Source organism: Cucumis melo, chromosome 4, assembly GCF_025177605.1.
Source record: "Cucumis melo cultivar AY chromosome 4, USDA_Cmelo_AY_1.0, whole genome shotgun sequence".
NCBI lineage: Eukaryota > Viridiplantae > Streptophyta > Magnoliopsida > Cucurbitales > Cucurbitaceae > Cucumis > Cucumis melo.
This window is the reverse complement of record NC_066860.1, coordinates 16,656,480-16,679,588: the sequence shown is the minus strand read 5'-3', so window position 1 is coordinate 16,679,588 and position 23,109 is coordinate 16,656,480. Positions and strand designations below refer to the sequence as shown.

The 23,109-nt window shown below is 29.7% G+C and overlaps 1 protein-coding gene across 2 annotated transcripts; it reads left to right on the top strand.

Moving 5' to 3' along the window:
* Window positions 1-12,091: 12,091 nt before the first annotated feature.
* Window positions 12,092-19,362, top strand: LOC103490009 (serine/threonine protein phosphatase 2A 55 kDa regulatory subunit B beta isoform-like). 2 transcript variants are annotated; one of them, XR_537791.3, is made up of 15 exons: window positions 12,106-12,663; window positions 13,433-13,536; window positions 13,638-13,736; window positions 13,841-13,960; window positions 14,880-15,068; window positions 15,751-15,842; window positions 16,008-16,126; window positions 16,910-17,033; window positions 17,158-17,281; window positions 17,850-17,918; window positions 18,013-18,104; window positions 18,215-18,292; window positions 18,388-18,458; window positions 18,594-18,789; window positions 18,889-19,362. XR_537791.3 is itself a non-coding variant. In XM_008449372.3 (14 exons), the coding sequence occupies exons 1-14, from the start codon at window positions 12,552-12,554 to the stop codon at window positions 18,731-18,733; spliced, it is 1,533 nt and encodes a 510-aa protein (XP_008447594.2). In that variant the 5' UTR covers window positions 12,092-12,551; the 3' UTR covers window positions 18,734-19,362. The 2 variants fall into 2 exon arrangements, 1 of the variants encoding a protein (XP_008447594.2); XM_008449372.3 differs by having other exon boundaries at window positions 12,092-12,663; window positions 18,594-19,362.
* The last annotated feature ends 3,747 nt before the right edge of the window (window positions 19,363-23,109 follow it).

The window sequence follows — 23,109 nt, the reverse complement described above, 5'->3', positions numbered from 1 at the left end:
ATAAATTAAAAAAATAAAAACATCAAAGACAAGTATAAAGTCATGTGAGCTTAAATGGGATTTTCTCTCGACGTTTTTAAGCTACTATGAACTATGACCACTTATTTATCGGAGTGGAAAAAAAAGAGTCAAATTCTAAGAAGCAAAGTAGGAAAAAGATGAGAGATAATGGACATGAACAATCCAAAGATAAAAGAAGAAAAAAAATGGAGACAAGAAAACAAAAGGCAAGCTCCATTAATCTAGGGCATTGACCTAATTGGAATCAGCCTCAAGCTACCCTCTATTCATGTTTCTCAAATAATTCAAGTTCTCCCTCCTCAATAATTGTCTATGCATAAAATAATTCGATTATTTCAAACTTTTTTTAGAAAAATATAATAATTAATTTGCATATGAAACAAATTTAATATAGGTCTAGATTCTCGAGTTCTTCTCAATTTTGATACGTACGTTTTTTTTCTTTATATAAAATTTATACATAATGGATTATATGAGTGAATTATAGGGAGGGCCCTTTTAGTTTCCATTGTTGCATGTGTTTTTTTATACTCTGTATTGGGGTAAGGGAAGATTGATTCGATGGCAGAAAAAGGGAAAAAGAAACTGTCAAAGAAGATTCTTTTTCAAGCATCATTTGTTCATCATCCATCAGTTGCATAGACAAAGACATAGAATCTCCTAAGTTCAAATGCAACTCTATGCCAGAGTATGTCTGTTAGCCTTTGGTTTCTCTTGCTTTATTTATTTCAGTATTACTTTAAAGTGCTTTTCTTCTTCTTCTAAATGATAATAATAATAATAATAATAATAATAGAGTTTTGATTGGTTTAGTTATTGATTTTCTGAGATTTTCAATTTAATCCCTCTACATGAGAAATTTAGGTTTTTTTTATAAAGAGAAATCAAACGTATGACTTTGTGGCCAATAGTTTAAACACTACATCAATTGAATGATTTAACTCTTAACATTACTTGTATTTAAATCATTGTTTTTCTTTAAAATAAAATGTAGTATAGAGCCAACTAACTTAGGTGAATAATCCTCCATAGGAAAGAATAATGGCATCTCTATAGGACTAATAAAAAATAAAACTCTAAACCTTCAAACTAAAAATGTATCATTGTAAAATTAAAAGGATAGTTAGAAATTAAACTCATAATCGAAGATGAAAATATAATATTTTAGAATCTATGAACCAAAAAAAAACTCTACTAAAAAAATTAAAATTAAATTAGACTTTTCCATTATTGTTAGAAATTAATCACATTGTTTACGTCATAATAAATTTAAATTAAGCAATCAAAAGTTAATACCAAAGTCCAATGAAAATAAAATTATAAAATCTATAAATCTAACTAACCACACAAAATTAAGCTCAAACTTTAAAAATGTTAAGAAAACACAGTACTTCGAGATTTATAGACCAAATAGAAACTATACTTTAAGTTTGAAAACTAGAAACAATATTGGACGTGAAGAAAAAACGAAATTGTAAAAATAGTAAAATAAACAAAATATTTACCCAATTAAGTTTAATAGATTTTTTTTGTTTTAGTGGTTTTTTTTTTCTTGTATGGATCATAAACCGTTTGTATTTTTACTTTTTTATTATTATCATTGAAAACCACCCAAAAAAGAACTAATGAAGAAATTTAACTCGGTTTAAATTGTTAATGGACTGCAGGCCTTCTAATAGAGTCAGCCCATGTAGAAGAGGAACTCTGACAAAAGGCCCAAAGGGCCCATCCAGTTTCTACTATTTCAATTCAAACCCCACTTGGGGAAAATCGCAATGGAGAAAAATAAAAAATCCTAAAAATAATTTGATTTATAGTAAAACTACATGTTCAAGATTTTTTTCTACTTTTTTCTCGATTATACCCTTTTACAAAGGACAATTCTTTTCGTATATATACAATGTATTTGTATAAGTTAAAAAATTAGACATAATATCACAGACATTGAATATAATGTATTTGTAAACAACATTCATTTTTTGTAAATCTTAACTAAACATGATATTTTCTTGCACAAACATCCCCTTAAAATGTGGCCCTAGTTCCAATCAGATTTACTTTTTTATACTTCATACTATTTATTAAACTTTATTAAATAATACATAATACATATTTTTAATAACAATTAGAAATTACATTTTATATCATTCCCAAAAATTATCAATTTGAATCCAAATTTTACCTCATATCCCTAAAATAATGTCAAAGATAAATTCAACTATTTCGCATTTTTTATTTTTCAAACTATTTATAAAAAAAATAGACATAAATAGTACATAATACATAGTTGATATTTATTAACAATTTGATTTTAGATTTTATATATATCTCACACTAGAATCGTTAATTTGAATTCAAAATTTATACCTTATTCTTAAAATGATGCTAAAAATAACAAACTTAATTTATCGCATCTTCATTCCCCTAAAATGGTGCTGATTTAATAATAATTTTATAAATATTACATAATACATATTTGAGATTTATTAAAAATTTGAGTTCATATTTTATATATATCATTCCTAAAATTATGGTAAAGATAACAAACTTAATTTAAGTCATCTTCCTTCTCTAAAAATTGTGTTGATTTAATAATAATTTTATAAATAATACATAATACATGATCTTTATTTTGAATTCAAATATTATACCTTATCCCTAAAATAATGCTAAAGATAACAATTTGAATTTACGGTCTCTTCATTATCCTAAAATTGTGCTGATTTAATAACAATTTAGGATACCAATTTTGATGTAATTTTAATTTCATACGTTTTAAATTTATTTTTATTTCGATTTCTAAAATCAACTTGAATTTAAATTTCTTATCGTTCCCTTCAAATCTTGTTAATTTAATTTATCTTTTATTTTGGTTTTGTTAGATTTTAAACAATTTATTAACAATAATTATTATTAAATAATATAATATATATTTTTAATAACAACTTGAAATTATATTTTACAATATTCTTGGGTTTGTTATGTTTTAAGAAATTTATTAATAATATAATAACAATTTAAAATTATTTTTTAGATTAGATTCCTTAATCTTAGTGCTTATTACGTTTATTCATATTTTTATTATTTTTATTTTTAAAACATCTATTTTGGTGGCAAATATAAGGTATTTTATATTCACATTTTTTCATTTTTTAAATGGTAAAGTTTTATTAAATTCTTTAAAATTTAAATATGCTTAAACTTTCACTAATGTCAATACACTAATTTTTTCTATTTATTTAATTACATTAGAATTGTAAACCAATTTACAGGTATAATTTTTAGATGATAAGGATTTTATTTTGTTAAATGAGTATTTGTGTGTTTTTTAAATGTAAAATAAAGGGCAATTTTTATGAAGATAACAAAACACCAAACTATTTACGGCCCATGTAACAAACCCCATAAAATTAGTCATTTTTTAAATATTCCAAGTTTTCCCTTCCGTCTTGTTCTCCTCCTCGTTGCGATTTCTTTCATTGTCTTTCTCCTTGCTGCGATTTCTTTTATCGTCTTTTTTCTTTTTTTTCTTCTTTTTTCTGTTGTAATTTCTTTCCATCGTCTTTCTTCTTTTCAGTGCGATTTATTTTTAAAATTAACCCTTTTTTAGGACGTCAGTCGCTCAGCGTTGTCTCTGTACGTAGCGACAACAGTTTTTTGTATATAAAAAGAATCTTTTCACGGAACAATAGCAATAGATAGCACTTTTAGGATAATAATCAAACATCTTAAAGAATTGAAATGATAACAAAATCAATATTTGAGTGTTTTAGTACGTTAAGTTGATTATTATAGTATGTAGTTATTATAGTTAATGAGTTATAATAATTAGTGTTTGTAATAGTACGAGTTATAATAGTTTGTATTTAGAGTGTAGATTATTATTCTTTGGATAGAATTTTCTAAACATTTAGAAGTAATAAAAGAGAAGGTTAATGAAACTATAAACTAAATACTGTAGCAAATTAAATTTTCCAATAGTATTTACTATACTTAAATGGTAGGATATAAATAATTGTGAACACCACTATCATTATTGGTGCTCAAACATGAAGTAAACTATAATAATAATAAATCTAGTTTGTACCCCAAACAATCCTTAAGTGATAAGCTCTATTATCAATAAACTCTAAGAATTTGATCGACATTTTATGGGCAATTATAATAGATAGCAAATTTTAGAATAATTATTAAGTATGTAGCAATAATTTAAAAAAATTGCAAATATAGCAAAGTCTATCGGTGATAGAGTTCTATCGTTGATAGAACTTATGGTTTATCAGTGATAGACCAACATTTCCTACATGGTCTATTAGTGATAAACTCTTATCATTGATAGATTTTGACAGATTTTGCTATATTTACAATTTTTTTAAAATGTTGCTATATACTTAATTAATTTAAATATAATTGCTGCAAAGCTATTCCAAATTTTATTGTATTTCAAATTATTTTGTATTGTGTTATTTTTGTAAATTCTTATTTAACAATTTATTTTGGTAGAGGTTTAAAGCTTGGGTTGATCCATCGAAACACATTTAAAATTGGGTAATTAGAATGGATAGCAATTGTTAGAATAATTATTAACTATGTAACAACATTTTAAAAAAATTGCAAATATAGCAAAATCTATCGGTGATAGACTTCTATTGTTGATAAACTCCTATGGTTTATCAGTGATAGACCAACATTTACTACATGGTCTATCGGTAATAGACTCCTATCATTGATAGATTTTGACAAATTTTGCTATATTTGCAATTTTTTTAAAATGTTGCTATATACTTAATTATTTTGAATATAATTGCTACATTTGCAACTATCCCTTTAAAATTCAACTCAATTATTTGAGTTCATTTGGTAACTATTAGATTTTTTGTTTTAATTTTTAAAATTAAACTTATTTTCTTAAGATTTTTTACGACAATTTTCATTTCTTTTAAGTATAAAAATTAAATGGTTTAGTCGAATTAAAAAAAAAGACAAAAATTTTTAAACTACTTTTTTTTTTTTTTTTTTTTTTGTCTTCAAAGCTTCCATGACTTTTGAAGACAATGGCAAAAACATGTCGAAGTAGAATGTTTGTTTAGATGTTTAATTTTCACAAAATTAATAATGGTAAAGTAAATTGGTTACCCAAATTTACAAATTGAATTAAAATTCTATTATGTTTATAAAATAAAAATCACATATAAAACAATTGGTACATAACAATATATAGAATAAGTAATTATAAACAAATTCCAATTGCTAATGCATATGCCTTAAAGATAGAATAAAAAACATAAAAAGGAAAAAAGAGTTATTTACTCGAAAAAAAGAAGTGTTTATATGGTTAATTTTAATTTACACCTTCTTTTTTATATATCATTTTAGTTATTTTAGCCAAGTACACATTTTTTTTCTTGTTTAAGAAAAAAATGTTGTTTTTCTTTTTTTAAGAATAAAATATCGCCAATGTGATTTTTTTTTTCAAAAGTACACTTTTGTCACTTGAAAAAAGGGTAATGTTTTAGTTCTTTTTTATTAAGTACCAACAATATGTTTATAATAAACAAATCAAATGTACTTTAAAATACATATTGATAAAAAGGACAATTAACTTTATTTTTATAGTTATTAAATTATAATATTATTTTAAAAATATCATTTTCTAAAAATCAATTATAAACCAATTTGTTTTTATTTTTTAAATATAAAAAAATGAATACGAAATATCTCTGAAATATTTACAAAATATAGCAAAATTTTATTATCTATACGTGATAGACACGTATAGAAGTTTGATAGATTCTAAAATTTGCTATATTTTATAAATATTTTAACTAATTGTGCTATTTACTACCATTCTCCCTCTTTTTTTTTTTTTTTTTAATATCATTTTAAGATTCTTGTCTCTAAAAATAATCTCACATTTACCCAAAATCCCTAAATCAAGGAAGCCTAAACACTATATGTATACATTTAATAAAATCAACCCTAGGAACCCCCAATTTTCTTGAGTTGTAAGAGACGGAAAAGAAAGGGTAAAGTGCTTATCACATGGAAATCCTTCCATGCAATAATGGCATGTGGTATTTGTAGATTGAATTGAAACAAATTTTATTTGAATCTATATAGATTGGAAGACAAATATGAATTAAGTTTCACTTATAACAAAATCAAGAAAAGTAGAGCGATAGATGAAGGCTAGATTATGGTTTAATTGAAAAATATTCTTACATATTATCGAACTATCGATATTTATCAATAGATTATAACATGCACTAGATTGTTATTTTTTTCTTTTTTGGTTATATTTAAAAATATTTTTAATAGTGTTTTGTCATTTGATACAATTTTACCCTAACACAAAAGACTAAATTAAATGGTGGGAAGCAAGCCAAGCTTTACCTAGCTAGGGTTTCTCAAGGTGTCAAGGAATAACCACACAAACTCATCTCTTAACAAAACTTTACTAAGGTATGAATATGGGTTGAAGATTTGGTAGAGCAGAACACACACATTGGTTTCTTTAGAAATTCTCAAAGTTTCTTCTCAATTATTTTTATGTCTATAATTTAGTTTGTATTTATTTGAATTGAATCTATATAAGTTGAACGAATTGTTTAGACATTTATCATTGACATTGTATTCAAGAAAAAAAAGTTCAATTTAACTTAATCATAGTTTTGATTTTGATGATTGTTTGCACAGGATTTTGACAAAGTATATTTAATATATGTAAGGATAAACCTAAATATTATATTGACATGTTCGTGGGTGAGATACAATCTATTGTATTCACCCAAATTCTATCTCTCATATATATATATATATATATATATATATATATTCGATTTGAGGGCTAAAGTATGTTTATTCTCGAGTAAACTTGGTTTGTTGATCTTGTACGTTGAAGCTTGATTTATTTATCTTGCACGTTGGATTGACCTCTGTGAGCACTTGTTGATTTTATATGCTTGATTGATCTTGTATGTTTGTCTACCTTTTAACTGGTTGATTTTCTAAATGAACTTCACTTTGAAAATGTGAAGTTGGAATGCTCTTGAAGTTGAAGTTTAGAAGAATGCATTTCTAACTTCGAGACTTTAATCTTTACAGAGTGTTAAAGACTTAGAATTTATAATAGTCGAAGAATTATGCATAACTCCTTTATTTATAGAGCTTTTAAGGGGACTATGTGTGCTTAGGTTTGATTTGTCCATAGACCTAATCCTTGGGCCTAACTAATTAGGTTTTTGAGCTCGGTTAACATTTGAGTCAAATTAACATTACTAGAAAAATGGCATACCATGACAGTTCACTACAACCCAAATTGAAAGGGGAGAAGAAAAAACTGTCATAAATGCCAAAATTCGCATTTTTTAAGGGAAAATACGGATTTTTTCCGATTTGAAGAATTTATGACAGTTTTTAAGTGTCATGTATCTATGACAATTTTTAAATGTCATTAAATATAAATAATCAAATTATAAGTATTTATTTTAAATTACATAAAAAGAAATATATAAAAAAAGAGGGAATTGGAGTTTAATTTCTTTTTTTAAAGCGTAGCAAAGCCCCCTCTTATTCTCTGGTCGACTACCCCTCACCATCTTCTTCCTCCACTAGAGCACAACAACAACATTGCAGCATCCCAAATTTCGTGTTCCTTCCTCTTCTCCCTCAGAACCTCTTTCCCTTGCCAATTCAAGCTCTCTCGCCGGTTCTCACACTCACAGTATTGTATTTGTAAGTTTTTCTAATCCCTTTGAACTTCTCGGTGACTTCTCATGTTGGCTTTTGGATTCTTGATTTCCCTTCCATGCCCCTCTAATGGCATCGTTCTACCATTCGACAGGATAGGAAGCTCTTAGGTTCTGCTGATTGTTTGAGTGCTTATCGTTGGATTAAAAAAATTGGGGTGTCAATGAGCTCCGTGGCACGGACGAATAATGCGAAGGTAAGTATCGATGCTTGTGCTTTCCCGTTTCTTGCTTTCCTCAATTGCTTTTTTTCCTTTTACTTTTTTTTCCTGGTTTTGATTTTTATGCGTAGTTGTGGGAGAGACATGAATCATTTCAAACTTGATGGGATTGTCTATTTAGTCTCTCTATCTTGTAAATTGAATTTGGGTAATGGCTGTAACTCGAAAAGATGAGGTGTTGGAATATATCAAACGTACACCAAGTGCTTGCTTTAAGTACTAAATGAAAAGGTGTATAAATTTTAGATTTTTTTTTTGTTGGTCTTCAACTTGATTTGTTTAAATTTATATATGTTAGATTAATGTTTAGGTAAGTTTGAAATCATGTTGTGTTGTTTTAAACTCAAATAAAGTATGTTAATTTAGTTTTTAACATGATTTTAGCTTGTTGTTTGTAGTTTGTTACTAGCTTGACCTAATCAACTAAGGAGAATTGTTGATTTTGGATAATATTATCACTCTTAAACATTCTCTTTAATATATGTTGATTAAGTTATTTGAACTATATATTGTAAATCTAAACATTGTGTTTGTTTTTTAGATTTCAAGGATGTTGTCCATTATTTGTAAGGAAGTAGATTTTCGGATTGAAAATTGTGGGCTTCAATCTAGGTAAGTAGTTTCTACATCCCTACCAAAATACATATTCGACTATTGTGGTTAAAAGTGTATTTTGTATCATTCTAGTCTTGTTGAAAGTGTTTTCTATGCTTTAAAAGTGCACTTTTGTTAATAATAAGTGTAATGACGATACCTACAACTATTAGTAATAAATGTAACAAGTGTAATGCTGATCTTATGAAGTTAGGGCATGGTGGAAAGGTTTACAAACATGTTGAGTTCAATATGACCTCACCATCACCACAATCCCAAGAATAACAGACAATAGATTAGCTCAAGTATTTGTGAGGTGCTTTTGTTTAGTTCTTGTAATTCAGGATGGAGGATGGAAATTAGCAAGAACTTTTTACAGTATGTTTATTAGAGTTAGGGTTCTGTATTACTTTGAATTCTACTCTTGATTTTGTTTATTTGAGTTCTAAATCCATATAAGTTGTTAATCGTACTAAAAGTTTTAGGTTCAAATTGTTAACATTTTGATCTGTCTTAGGACCATGTTGATCTAGAAGGTTGGAGTTAGTTTCAAATATTTGTTTAAAGGTGAATGCTCAACTCCGACGTCACAAAAGGGTGAAGATGATGTTAAAGGTGAATGTTTTGTTTCCAATTTAGGGTTCTTGTTTGATTCTGATTGTTGAGTGGATAGACAATGATGGGACAATTTTTTTTTTATCGTTCTAAATAGTTATAGCGGAAGTTTTCAAAGAAAGCATTAATTTTTTTGGATAGATAGGTTAGCTTTAGATTAGTTCAAACTACCTATGCATGTGAACGAGGTTTTAAGGAGAATATTGAAATGGCGTTTTTAAGGAAGATTAATCTTTTGGATAGGCTAGCTTCAAACTAGTTTCAATTATCTGAATATGGTTTGTGAAGAATATTGTAATTACGTTTTTAAAGAAAGAATTTTGTGTATGAACAAACTGGAAAATGATAGGAACTATAATAACTTTTGGATTCGATGGTAGTATTCTAAAATATGTGAGAACATTTCTAAGATGTTAATTGTCTACATTACCCACAATTTGCCTTCAAATCTCAAGTACAAAAATGAAGTTTGAAGATGGATGCATTTATGTGCCTAAGCGCCTTAAGGCAGAGGCAACCTGCATCAATCTTACTTTGAGACACGATATAGTTGACTAATTTTGAAGTTAATACCGAATTGTTGTAGAAATGTCCTTCATATTGTTCAAGTGGCTGTATCTTTGGAGTGGACGTCCATTAGTTTTGGTATGTATTTTTCTTGTCTATTGTGTAAATTTCAGTTATGAGGAAGAAGTATTTTCTTTTTGTTCTAACATCAATTTGGAGAGAGTTTCCTTTGTGTCGTGGCTTGACTGGTAGCTGATTCATCTGTGTATTATAGAATATTAAATAAGTTGATTATGAAAGAGAGGTACATGATCTTTTCTTTCTTTTCTGTATTTTAGAATATTAACGTGCATTCCTTGGATTTGGCTTCAGGATGCTTTTATTTTTTAGTAAGCTTGGAATGTATACATATCTTTCTTACTAGCTTTCGATAATAGTGGTTGCACTTTCAATTTCTTACTTGTCTTTTGCCATATGCATAATCAAGATTGATTAGATCAGAGTGTGCAACATTTATTTTGATTCTAAAGGTGGTTGAATATTTATTTTGTATTTTGCAATATGCAATATTTTTCTTTTTAGATGAGAATTGTTTATTCCATTTCCTTTCTTTTTGTTTCTTACAAATAGGGAATAAAGATCTATTGAGCAAGAAAATTTTATTTTCTAGGCTCCTCTTAGATGTAAATTGATTATCATATACAAGCATGAATCTTAAACGAGCTTATTAGCTTCTACTCATATATGAACTTGTGCCTGGCACAAGTTCCTCCTCTACGAGGCTAGCTTATATAAAGAAAATCCTTTGATCATAGACAAAGATTAGTATATTTATATACTATAGTATATTCCAAGAGAGTTCCATTGAAGAAGTAGATACATCTAAATAGTTAGTAGTCTTTATTTTTAACAAACGTCTTCTATGCATCTCTTCAAATGAAATAGAAAAGTTCCAACTCTATGGGTGCCTTTTTTAGTCTTTGTGGCTATCCTCCATGACATTAGATGCTCTTTGTTATGTTAAACATCATATATCTTCTGCTACAGAGATGCTTATTTTTTGATAATTGGGTGAAGTAGATTTGATTTATCTCTCCTTTTAACTAGGGCTGGAATTAGTACCTTGTGTTAGCATTACAAAGGGTAAAACCTTATTACATTCTTATAGGTTGAAATGTACTTATTTAAATAGTTTTTTGGTACCAAAACATGTATGTTTATTCTATCATTGTACAAACCCTTTACCAAGAATTGTACAAATATTACAAAGTGTATGTTAATGTATATATATTAAAGCGTTGACTGTTTGTTTCATATGGGTGTGTTGTATAGTACTTTGTGCTTGAATTGGTTTGTGTGATGGTAGGGCGGCAAGAAAACTTCTAGCTAATTCTAAAGTAATTAATTGTTGTAATAACTAGATGATCAACATAATTAAATAACACAAGAAGTTTTGGTAACCTAGTTCGGTGAATGCTACCTACGTCTGGAGAGCTTTCACAGCTCAGATAAGGAATATTATTTAGATTCAAAGTTGTTAATATGAATCAATACAATAAGGAACATTCTTCTTATGTATATGTCTATCTTTAAGTACAATATAACTGAAAGGATTCATGCTCCTTCTAAATCTATGAATGAATCTTCTTGAAGATAAACTCAAGCTCCCATGAGTTCAAGGTTAATTCTTGATAATCAAATCCTCTTTCATATTACTCATCATCAATTTTATCACAGATCAACATGTCGAAACCGTAGTTAGTTAATCACACTACCTTATTTAGCACATAGTTTGGCAACACTTCTCAACGGAAGAAAATTAATCTATTATCATCGAATCAGTCACGAGCTCCAACTCCATAAATATATGTACTTCTTCATAAAATCTCAAAACTATATATATTTATAAAATATTTCTAAAATAATAGAGAATATTTTATCTTTTTTAATTTAAAAAAACTCAATAAATAATAAAAGAATCTCAATAATTCTTTTTGATAAAAAATACGAACAATTACGATGATGATCGAGAAAATATAAACATGAATATATGAAAGCGTCTGACCTTCTCCCACCTTAAGAAGATAGATTAGTATTTTCCATGTAACAGTCATTGTCATAATTTTCAGCGTTTTTAAAGTCTAAGCTATTTTAGAAAGCTCGTCCATAAAAAGAAAAAAGAAACTAAAAAAAAAAAAAAAGAACCCTCCAAGTTTTATGTTTTAATTTTTGTCAATTAACATAAGCAACCAAAATAGCATTTACTTGGACCAAATATAAACATATAATCCCTTGACCTGAAGGCAGCCATTTCACACGTGCAAGTCACTTTATGATGAACCTCCAAAATTATAATACAAAGAACAAAAGTTTTATAGAAATAGAAATAGAAATAGAAAAAGAAAAAAGAGAAAAATGAAACCATAATTTTTCTTTGGTATTGAGGAGCTACAGAGAGAGTGTTTTCTTTGGTTCTACAAACAGAAGGAAGGAACGGTTTGCTCTTCACTCTCTTTCAATCTCATCATTTTTCCTTTCTCTCTTAATTTTCCAACTTCATGTTCCTAGATTCTCATCTTCAACCCACAACATATTTCCCCCACACAACTCTTTCAACTTTCTTCCACAGATTCTGCGCATTAACATGGCTGAATCCAGAATCTAGCCGATTCCTTTTCCCCCCTTTTCTTTTCTTTACCATTTTTTCAGCTCTTCTTATGTAAAACCTCACTGCCCGATCGGTTCTTCCTCTGATTGGATTTTCTGGGTTTCTCTTCTTTTCCCTTTTTCTTCTTCTTCAACCCCTTTTATTATCTGGGTTTACTTGGATTGGTTTCCCGGAGATATGAAAGGTGGCGATGAAGCTATCGTACCTCCCCTCCCCTCCTCCCACCCTCTCGACTGGAAATTCTCTCAGGTCTTTGGTGAACGTACCGCCGGCGAGGAAGTACAGGAAGGTATTTTTTACACATTGTACTGTTCTGGAGCATCCCATTATGCTTTATTTGTTGGATCCAATCGCTATACACTGCATCAGTTGCAATTAGGGTTTGTTTTCTCATCTTCGATCTGTTCCAGATTGTTTCCGAGTAATTCGTTTTCCATCTTGTGGGTTGTCGAGTTGGTACTGTAATTTGTTGTGCTTTGTTTTGGCTCGAAATGGGAGAAAAGCGGGTTTCAGTTGCTGAATAGTTTAGAGTTCTATATGAAGTTTGTATCCTTCCGTGGAGATATGTAGCATTAGTCTTTTGTTGGTTGATTTAAGTAATATGAATTTTTTATACGGTAAGTCGCGCTTGCAGCTGCGTTCAAAGTTCGTATTTATATTGCATGCATTGAAGTATCGTCGTCGTCAGCGATTCTAGCATAAAAGTAAGTTTATTCACGGGATGATGGATGGAAATAATCTTTTTATGCCCCTGCCACCTTGAAAACTAGGATTGGGCCATTTACGAGGCGTGGTCATTCCAGTTAGAATTTGGTTTACATTGGTTGAGGATGGTGCTTATGAACTCATACATATTGCTGATTTTTGTGATTATATATGACAATCGGGAAATGATAGAACAAGATCGAGTGAATGTATAATTAGTTAGTCATGACCTTTGAAGTAGAGTCTGTTTGATAGCATAAACACATAGATACAGCATTGCTTTAGCTCTTGTAGTATTTTAAGAGCCACCTGGGTCTTAATCTTCCCTACATGGTTGCTTTGCTTCTCTGCAGTTGATATTATTTCAGCAATTGAATTTGACAAAACCGGCGACCATCTTGCTACTGGTGATCGAGGTGGTCGAGTGGTTCTTTTTGAGAGGACAGATAAAAAAGATGTTAGTTCTTTTTTGTGCTCTGTGGATTTTGTTTCTTTTTTCACTATACAGAATTAGTTCTGGTTTCTTGGTTATGCAAGTTACCTATGTTGTCTTTATAGAATGGAGGGACGAGAAAGGACTTGGAGAAAATGGACCATTCAGTGACTAGGCATCCTGAGTTTCGTTATAAAACAGAGTTCCAGAGCCATGAACCTGAGGCAATCTTTTTTCTTTGCCTATATCTGCAGAATTCTTTATTTTAAAGATTAATGGTTTTGATGTTGTTCTAGTACTCACTCTGTGCCCACACTTTTTTTTTTAGTTTGACTATCTCAAGAGCTTGGAAATAGAGGAGAAAATTAACAAAATCAGATGGTGTCAAACAGCCAATGGTGCCCTCTTTCTATTATCTACCAATGACAAAACCATTAAATTTTGGAAGGTAGGAAAGTGACATTGTATGATATTTCCAATATTTTAACTTCAGCTACTGAGTTGCCAATAGGCTCCAAAGATATTTGCTAGATCTTGTCTTAAAAAAAAAAAGGTTCTAGATACATTGGGTGATAACCTAGTTTAATCTATCTTTTAATAACTATATGGTGATGAAATATGTTTAATTTACTATGGAATTTTTTTTTTTGTGTGCATCCGTGGCTGTTTTTTTATTTATTTTCCAAGAAGATCTAATCAAGTAGATTTATGTTATTTAAACAATAGGGTGTTTAGGGGGTTGGATAAGGACTCTAGCGAGGTTTGGTTCTTAGTGAGGTTTCATGTTTCGCTTTGGGTTTCAGGTTTGAAGCACTTTTTGTAACTATTCGTTTGGTAACATCTTACATAGCTTTAGCTCGAAACCCTTTTTTTAGGTTGTTTTTGTTGACTTGTTCCTTTTGCATGCTCCTGTATTGTATTCTTTCATTCTTACACAATGAAAGTTGTTTTCATAAAAAAAAGATATTGAACTATTTTCTCACAAGTGTCAATTGGTGGTCAGAGTTATTCTAAAGTTTTGGCTTCTGAGCAAGCTCTAATGCCAATGTAGGACTTCCAAAACAGGAATTAGTTTCTAACCAAGAGCTCGTAACCCAGAAACTAAAAGAAAAGCTAATAATAGAAACACTACATATATTATATATTTTTTTTCTAGTCTTTTGTTGTTTTTCTGAAGTTTTTTTAGTAGGAATATTTCTCTTATACCAATCACATCCGAAGTGTCAAAAGGGTGTAGACTGCAGTAATTTTTAATATTTTATTTTTTAGCTTTTTCATAAAGTCATTGGAGTAGTAGAAGTTTTCTGTAGGCCATTATATGTTTCATGTGTTGTTTAATCTGGCTTTGTTCTTTGAGGTTTGACCAGGTGCAAGAAAAGAAGATCAAGAAAATATCCAACATGAATGTGGACACGTCTAAAGCTGTTGGCAATGGATGTATGGCTAGTTCAAGTAGTTCTACACCACAGCTTCCAAATGGAGGATCCTGTGATGGAGGTTATAACCATCCAAGCAATGACTTATTGGGGGCCATTTCATCACTACGTCTACAAGTGGTAGTTGCTTGTGCTCTCTTGGTTTTGAACTGAATAATTTCACATATTGAGTTGTGAATTTTAACCTCTTGTATAACTTTCCTAGTGGCAAAAGATAGCTGAAAGGACAAAAGTAAAAACTGTGCATTTTACTATTTTCCATTTTTCAATCAATTTTATGGTTCCCTCTAATAGATATCTCACCAAGTCCCTTTGAGGACATCCAATAATAGACATCTAACCAAGAGTTCCAGTTGAAAGCTGGATATGGCCCCACACACCTGCCTTGATCATGGTGGGAAATCTTTGTACAAGAGGTGGACAGTGTGGGGGAAACGAAAAATTTCTCCCAAAGTTTCAGGGACAGGATATAGCATTCCCTTCCTCAACCTCATCCCATCTGCAAAAATTTTATGATTTGATATCTGAAAACTGTTATTGGTTCAATAAACTTCTTTATTTTTTACTCCAACTAGACGTCTTGTTTACAACCATGCAATAAGATTGATTGCCATTTTGAGAATCCAAGGTTTATTTGTTTGCTTTTTGTGAAGTTTTAAAGCTGCAGGAACATTTCATTATCCTTTTTCCTACTTGTGATAGTTGTCACATTATTATAGACACTTGTGATTGTGATTGTTATTCATTTTCATTTTCCTTTGGAAATTTTATGAACTATTATTTTTATTCTTGATGAAATTAGGTAACTAGCCACGAGTCAAGCCTTCTTGCTAGATGTCGTAGGGTATATGCCCATGCTCATGATTATCATATCAACTCTATCTCAAATAACAGGTAATACCAAAAGTTTGGACTCCCCCCAATTGTCAAAGGATTTTAAGGTTATAAAATATCACGGTGGCAGTCGGATTTTTTTCTGCTACTTCTTTGTTTGGTATTTGGCATTTTAACAATTACATGTATATCTATTGTATTTACTACAACCTTTCTATTATATAGTGATGGTGAAACTTTTATATCGGCTGATGACCTGCGGATAAATCTATGGAACCTGGAAATTAGCAATCAAAGTTTCAACATTGTTGATGTGAAGCCTGCTAACATGGAAGATTTAACTGGTAAGCTCATTACTGTTTTGCTTGTGGCTTGTTTCCATTTATTGATATTATGACATTTTGTATTGGATTTATCATTTAGAATTCATTGTGCTTCCTTTCTTTTACTGATGGGCGGTGTTGGTGTGATGATACAAATGCGATATATCCTTAGAAGAACGTTTAGAGGAGGGGCCATTTGGACGCTCTTAAATCTTATGCCAGTTTCCCAATTTCTCCGTATATTGTGCTGTTTTTCTAGGGCCTACACAGAAGAACAGCACACATCAAGGAGCAATCTAAATAGAGGAAAAAAGAAACAGAACTTTAACACTAATTTACAAGAGACTGCTTTCATTGATAATAATCATAATAAGTGGATAATTCCAGAACACTTAAGACGTGAACACGTAGAGAGAAACATCGGAATGTGCAGCTCCACAAATTTCCTTCCAAGATTTCTGTGTCCAAGTTTCTTGTATTTCTCTCAAGCCGTTAATCACGTCCAAAACTTGGGTCCCCAATTTCTCACAATATGGAAACTCCAAAGCAACGATCTCAACTCTTAAAACGGTCCTCTTTAGGCCTCTTTATATCACAACACACCAATTTGGGGGGACGGGAGGCAAAATTCATGGATACATCTTCGAATGGAGTCCATAGTTTCACCATATAGCATGCAGAAGAACCAGTGAAAATTTTTCTTCAATAATTTCCATGTTAATTTGGTCTATTCCATATAGTTACTTGGGATTAGCTTTTCTTAATCTTTATTTTTACATTTTATACAAATGTATCTTTTTACAGAGGTGATTACATCTGCCGAGTTTCACCCTACACATTGTAACATGCTAGCATATAGCAGTTCAAAAGGATCAATCCGCCTTGTTGATCTGCGGCAATCAGCATTATGTGATTCTCATGCCAAATTGTAGGTGTCATGAATTTCACTAAATTCCCACCCTCCAACAGATTTGTCCTTTTCTTTTGGGGTGGAATGTGGTAATTCTACTTTCATGAGCTTGTAGTGGTTAAATGGTGTCTTTTGCTTACAGATTTGAGGAGCCTGAGGCACCTGGTTCTAGATCGTTTTTCACAGAGATAATTGCTTCAATCTCGGACATTAAATTTGGGACAAATGGAAGACATATATTAAGTCGTGATTACATGACTCTTAAGGTTTGTGTGTGTGTGTGTGTGTATTATAACTATAGTTTGATTCTTTCAATTATGAGGCCGTGAACTATTTGATGGTGTCATCCTAAGATTTGGATGTGAAGTGCCATAGGGATGGTTCTTGTTATCTTTGTGTAGATAAACAATAATATATCAGTACCCATGGATAAGACAACGTTTGACTATCAGGTAAACATAGAATGGGAATAGGAAAGCTATGCTCCTAAATAGATAAAGCAAACTCTGGAAATTTTCATATTTTTATGAGGCATGTAGCTCCTAGCAATGTGCTGTTATTCTTATAGTTTCTCAATTTGACTTTCTTTGGTCACGTGTACCTGGCAACCCCAGCCTCCTGATTTTCTGTTACTTTGGTGTTACTGGAATGTTAACAAGGATTCCTAAAAAAAAAAAAAAAAACAAAATAACTAACAGTTTTTATTATTTTTTTTCTAGCTCTTTGACTCATTTTTGTTGCTTTTGCTTACAAATTATTTTTCTTTTAATTTTTTATTGCCTTTTCGTATGACATGTTCCTTGCAACTCCAACCTGTTCTTTTTCTCTTTTCAGTTATGGGACATCAACATGGATTCTGGTCCCGTTGCAACCTTCCAAGTTCATGAATATTTAAGACCCAAGGTGAGATGAGATCTCTTTGTTCAGGTATAACATGTTGCTAAAATTTAGAAAATTTGGACTTTGACTAAATGAAGTTTCTTATTATCATATGCAGCTTTGTGATTTGTATGAAAATGATTCAATCTTTGATAAGTTTGAGTGTTGTTTGAGTGGCGATGGATTGCGTGTAACTACGGGTTCCTACAGGTCTGCATAATTTCCACTGTTATCTGTGCAATATGCATGTATGTGCATTCAGACTTTTTTCCCCTCTCAAAATCTTGCCATTAATCTGCGTGTTATTTATGTGGTCCCAGCAATTTATTCCGAGTTTTTGGTTGTTCTCCGGGAAGCACCGAGGCAACAACTTTGGAAGCTAGCAAAAACCCAACTAGGTAATTCAATCAAGTGGCATATTCACAAACTTTGAGTTCTATGAGATTTTTCTAAAGCTTATATTAAGTATATAATTACTGGTGTTGGCTGGTAGGAGACAAGTGCAGACCCCTTCAAGACCTTCTAGATCACTTAGTAGTAGCTTTACAAGAGTTGTGAGACGAGGTCGGTGCTCCACACTTTAGTTATCCTTTTCTTTTTGTGGTTGCTAAATTATTCTGCTCCCTACATTAGTTAGAGGCTCACCTCTCTTTTTGTAATATTTTCTTATGTTCTTACATTGTGAAACACTGATGTCAGGTGGATCTGATAGCCCAGGGGTTGATGCAAATGGCAACCCATTTGATTTCACAACTAAGCTGCTGCATCTAGCATGGCATCCGGCTGAAAATTCAATTGCCTGTGCTGCCGCAAACAGCTTGTACATGTATTATGCATAAGAAGAGGAGCTGAGAATCAAATGACATCATCTGCTTAACCGTTTTGACTTTTGTCGGTAAAAGTACTATCCTTTCTCATCAACCCTTAATCACCGAAGCTATATTTATCGACTTCCACATGCCTCCAATATCGGTGCATACTTCTATTACTGCAGGGGTCAAAATTTCCACAAGAAAAAAGAACATTGTTTATGTTCCTCAGGTGGGCAACATTCCTTTTTCTTCTCTTCTTTCAACCCTATAATTATCTTTTTATTTCCTCCATAATCCTTTCTTTGCTTCCAAAAGAGAAGAGATTTAGTTCTGTTCCATATTTTGTTGGGTTGAAGTTGGGGAATCCTGATTGTAGCTCCCCTGCAACTAAACTACTGAAGTGTTGTTGCTCAATATCTTCTTCCACTAGGTTCGAGATTAACAAATGTAGTTCATTTAGTTAACTTCTAAAAGTTTCGGTGGGAAGAAGCTGTTAAATCTTGCAGTACATCAAATTATTTTTTTCAATTGATTCATTGTCACTCAGAAATTACAACATCGGGATGTTTTTCTTCTTCTTCATAATTTATTACTGTAGTTTTATGTAAAGAACAGTTACATTGAATGTAGCATATATATCTATGAATATTTTTGCATGCCCATACGCCCTCCTTGTCCTTTGCTTTAAATTCTATGTTTCTATCTTGCTGATTGGAGACTTCTTTTGGTATCTTCATCTGAAAAATAGTCATCTCTGTTACATCCTTCATTTCCGAGAAAAAGTTATATCTCTCTCTCTCTCTCTCTCTCATAATGTCAATAGTCGTATATTGTCACCATTGAAGGAAAAGGATTTTCATGTCGGTCATAGATTGATAACTTCGAGTGACTTGTTGAATATTCAGGAAGAGCACGAACATCTTAACCTTGTACGACTGTTTTTAGGAATCACCATGTGATGTTTGAAACTTTGAAAATTGAAACACAATATTTAGGTTGTAGAGATTATATTTTTACAATGAATAAAAATATTTATGAATTATAACAAATATGATGTCTATCATGGTTTACAATATTTTGCTATATTTGAAAAAAATTATGATTAGAAAATAATTTTCTTCATTTTTTTTTTCTGTTTTGGGGGAAAAATTCAACTTTTACTTGTAAAGTTGTTAAGTTTGTTACCAATCTTATCTTTAAACTTTCAATTCCAACAAATTGCTCTCAAAAGTTTAAATCTGCATCGTCATCCTTATAAGTTTTCATTTGAAAGTTTCTTAAAAAATGAATTACCAAAGAAACATAAATATTGCGTAAAAATGATATAATTTCAAAGAGATGAGATTAGAGATAAATCAGTGGGTTTTTAATTTATTTTTTAAAATACAGGTATATGAAGGTTTCTATTTGTTAGTGTATTACAACAAGGGTGAGATACTGGACTTGCAACTTCTAGGGAAAAATATCTTGTCTACTTGTTGACCTGAACATATTTTGATGTATAAATATTTGATCAACATACATTGACGGGTATATAAATATTCCAACTACCAATTTTGATAAATTAAGTACATGCCTATAGGTGATGTTTTGAGCTAAGTATATAGTATAATCTACAAATTTTCAGAAAATTAAATATTGTATTAAAAAACTTTCGAAATTAGACATTTCATTTGAATCTAAGAAGATATTGCTATCTCAGAAAACGAAGTATCACTCTAAAAGAAATAAAATATTATCTTCTATAAAAAAAATATATTTAATTTTACCTTTCAAAATGGGAATATTTGTAAAGTGGTTTTCAATGCTGCAAGCACCTTCATGATATATATATATATATATATATATATATATATATATATATATATATATATATATATATATATATATATATTCAAGTATTTAGAAAAATATTGTTGGTGGTGAACAAATAGTTCTCCAAATCTTATATTCTTTTTTGTTTAGAAATCAGCAATGGTGTTTATTTTTAAAACTATTTTTGTTTGGTTGAAGTTGGCATGGATTACCAAAATCTATTAAATCTTTTATTTAATCTACGTATCAATGTTGCAGGTACGTCAATTATAAACAATTTATTCTTTTTCAAAAATATATTAAACATTATAGTGTCCTATTTAAATATAATTCAATTAGTTAAAATAATTTAGGTTTAATTCTTGTTCGTTCTTTTTTTTTTTTTACTTTTAAACTTTCAATCGATCTAATTTAGTCTTGAAATTTTTAAATATTTTAGTCCTTTTGAAATTTAAAATGTTTATGTAATATTTTGTTGACAACACATGGATGGAGTTGAGAGGAAGTTTCTCCAATTATTTTTCAAACGACCAAAAATACAATGATTAGAAATAGAGAATTTTTTATTTTTTAGTAATCTTTTACGGAGAAAATAACAAATAAGTAAGTAAATAAAAAAACCTTAAAATCAAAGTATAAAAAAATATTAATTGATTTATTGATTTTAATTAAAAAAAATAAAAAAAATGTGAACTTTTCCTTGAAAATCGAGAAAAGTAGTACAATTTTGGTTTTCATTTCCAAAAGTAGCACATTTTTAAAACTAGTAAAACTGTTTTTCTTTATCATCTATTGTGAAATCGACCATCGATTGTTTTGGTTTTACCGGTGTATCGCTAGAAATTAGACCAAATTCTACATTTTTTAAATAATTGCAAATCTTATTTAATTTTTTTTATCTTTTGAAAAAAATATTTAAATCCTTTATGGATCTCGTTCATCCAGGTTAAATTTATATTGAGAAAATCTAAAATTCGATAGTTGGACGGTTAAAAAACTTAGTTAAGATTTGGGAAGATTTAAAAAATTGTTCTCAAATCTTTATTCAAATCTTTCCAAATTTTAACTAACTTAAAAATTAAAACATATATTTATGCAAAATTTTCAAAATTTAAAATAACTAAATTTTTTCTATAATCTCTCCCAATCTTATGCCAAATTTTAACTAATTTTCTTTGGATCAATTTTTTTTATACAATTTACCAAATCATCTATTCTAATTTATATGTTCTATAAGGATGTTGACAAGATTATGATAGAAATCTTTTACAAAAACGATTTTATATAAAATTGGACAAGATTATTATTAGAAATTTGAGGAGAGTCTTGATTCATCTCAAATAAAATTGTATCGAGAAAGTCTAAAACTGTCAATTTTTTAGGCTTTTTTGGTACAATTTTTCTCGAGATGAACCAAGATTATCAAGTTTTTAAGTTTTCTCGATACAATTTTGCTCGAGATAAACTGAGATCCGTAATTGTTTTTTAAAAGATAAAAAAAATAGTTAATGTTTTGTGCAAGACTTGGGAACGTTTGAATAAATTTTTCGAAAAAAAAATTAAATAAGATTTGAAAAAATGTAGAATGTTGGTCTAATTTCTACTTAGATGTATGCCAAAACCCAAAACAATGGATACTTATAAAATTTTGATATTTTAGGAAATCTCGGTGGTTGATCTTGTTCGACATGGACCAAAAAAAAAAAAAAAACAGTTTTACAAGTTTTAAAAAATGTGATACTTTTAAAAATGAAAACTAAGAGTGTACTACTTTTATCACTTTCCCAAAGATCTAATCCTAACATTTTTCATACTCAATTCTAACAAGGAAGGAATGTAATCGCTATCATTATTTAGGATAAAAAAGGAAATTCTAAAAGTTTAGCGATTGAAGTAAAACAAATTAAAGGGACACGTTGATATTTAAATCCAAAATTTATCAATTGTAAAGTACCTGTGGAGTGGAAAGAAGGTTGAAATTATTCCAACCTCTAACTTTATATTATATAGTTAAAGAAGAAACTTTACTATACTAAAATAGTAAATGTGTACTTTTTCATTCTATTATTGATTATGTAGACATCGTTTAATTAAGAATGATGTTAGGTCCAAGAAAATTAATGTATAATAAGCAAGGTAATGGCTTGAAAGTAGTATAAATTTGAGCGTCGTCAAATATTTGAATCTCCATCACTAGTTGAGTAGAGATATGAAAATTACATTACCTACCTACCCATTTAATACAGATTTTTAAAAAAGTAACCCGACTACCCAAACAACCTGAGCTACTCAACCCAAATTGTAAGGGTTGAGCTGGGTTTAGGTTTTCTTTTGGGTTGGGTTGGGTTGAGTTGAATTTTTTATGTTTTCTTCGAGTTGGGCTAGCTTCGGATTACATTTTTAAAAATCTATATTAACCAAACACTATTCGAATTTCTAATATTATTAAAATATATATTACAACTTATAAATATTATAATTTATACATATTATTATGAAGTTTTTTTTTTTTTGAAGCTTATAGTAGATATGTTGAATTCTATATTTAACATTTGAGTTTCTAAGTTTTATGAAATTTTAGTTATTAA

Excerpts from the sequence above, each read along its gene's own strand:
- LOC103490009 (XM_008449372.3), top strand. The coding sequence starts at position 12,552 with ATGAAAGGTGGCGATGAAGCTATCGTACCTCCCCTCCCCTCCTCCCAC. Across the intron at positions 12,664-13,432 it reads CGGCGAGGAAGTACAGGAAG|TTGATATTATTTCAGCAATT; the intron begins GTATTTTTTACA and ends GCTTCTCTGCAG. Across the intron at positions 13,961-14,879 it reads AAACCATTAAATTTTGGAAG|GTGCAAGAAAAGAAGATCAA; the intron begins GTAGGAAAGTGA and ends AGGTTTGACCAG.